A 1,503-nucleotide genomic window follows, 5' to 3' on the forward strand; every position below is an offset into this window, starting at 1 on the left:
TGTGAGAGAGAGAGAACGTGTGTGTTGCTTTCACCTGTCTGAATGTCCAGTCCGAAATAGAAAAGCGCCCCGTCTCCCAGCGCACACAGCAGGTAATGACTGCCCTCAAACGTGGTCATGAGGATGGAGCGAGGGATGATCTCTACAGCACACACGATTAGCGGTCAGTGAGACACATGTGACAGGAAATTACATGTTCTTCAGCTCAGCAAACACATTCATGCTTCAGAAGCTCTTCAGATTCATTCATCAATTGTTACTATCAACACCCAAACAACATGCTGTGAATTTATAATCTTATATAGGAAACGGAGTACCAACATTATTCATATATGTTTATATTATGCACATTTTAAGACCTACTTTATCACTTAACTCTATCCAGCATTAACTCTTGAGCACAGCAGAAATACATTTATACTGCACATTTCATGAACATGTGACGCTCAGTCTTCTCCAGACACTTCCATTCATTAATCTCAGACAGCATAGAGAAATATCTTTCAATGAAAAGTGACAGTTAATTCAATTATTAATAAAAGCACAATCTAAATAAGTGCTCTTTTATCTTTATAATATGCATCTCAAAGGCTGTGGAGAGTAAATGTACAGGAATAAGCACTGCTCTGATCCGCCTCACTGGGACCACAGGATATAAAGCGTGCATTTCTCAACCTTCAGATATACATCCTGATGTGTTATTAAACACCTGATTTGATCATTTCAGTGTTTTCAGTGAGTGAACACTAGCCAGCTCACGATAACTCGGTTTGTCTTGATTTGTCTGTCTGTATGAACGTGACCTAGACAGACGTCTTTGAGCACAGAGACACGCTGAAAGAGGATCAGCTCCAGACCTGAATACGTCCTCCATGCAGCTGTTTCAGAATGCAGGAACATGACGCCACACATTACCATTATCACACAGAGTTTTTCTGTGTAATGTCTCAAAGACTTTAGCTTGAGTTTGGGAAAAGTGCTTTATAAAAGCTTCTTCTGCAAAAATGAATAAATATAAATAAAGTGCAAAGGAAAGTGAAAGCGTGTTCTTCAAGCTTCGGTCTCTGGAGAATGTGTTCACACGTCATGATCTGTGTGTGAGTGTGTGTCTAGTGTCATGAACACGAGCGTCTGTGTGTGTGTGTGTGTGTGTGTGTGTGTGTCTCACCTCCGCCCAGCATTTCTTTGTGCAGCGGGCTGAAGCAGGGTAACTTCAGCAGGCGAGCTGAGATGTCGGTCCAGAGTCCCACAGCACAGATGCTGGATTCTCCCACGCTCTCACCCAGAGGAGTGATGTCCAGACACGCCACCTCATGCTCCATCTCTGTAGAGCTGCACACATCAAACACCACCGTCATCAGTCATATCACGGCACACACACACACACACACTCACACTCACACACACTACAGCACACACACACACACACACACACACTACAGCGCACACACACACACACACACTACAGCACACACACCACAGCACACACACACACCCACACAC

The 1,503-nt window shown here is 43.8% G+C and overlaps 1 protein-coding gene across 1 annotated transcript in view; it reads right to left on the reverse strand.

Annotated features, from left to right (window-relative positions):
• LOC107681355 (DNA damage-binding protein 1-like) overlaps window positions 1–1,503 on the reverse strand; it is a 29,730-nt gene that overhangs the window by 4,673 nt on the left and 23,554 nt on the right. Inside the window, 2 exon segments of the mRNA XM_016477631.1 lie at window positions 35–142; window positions 1,169–1,332. Of these exon segments, the coding sequence (XP_016333117.1) occupies window positions 35–142; window positions 1,169–1,332 (272 nt within the window).

The sequence above is a fragment of the Sinocyclocheilus anshuiensis genome, unplaced genomic scaffold (genome assembly GCF_001515605.1).
Source record: "Sinocyclocheilus anshuiensis isolate Anshui unplaced genomic scaffold, SAMN03320099.WGS_v1.1 scaffold1896, whole genome shotgun sequence".
Lineage (NCBI taxonomy): Eukaryota > Metazoa > Chordata > Actinopteri > Cypriniformes > Cyprinidae > Sinocyclocheilus > Sinocyclocheilus anshuiensis.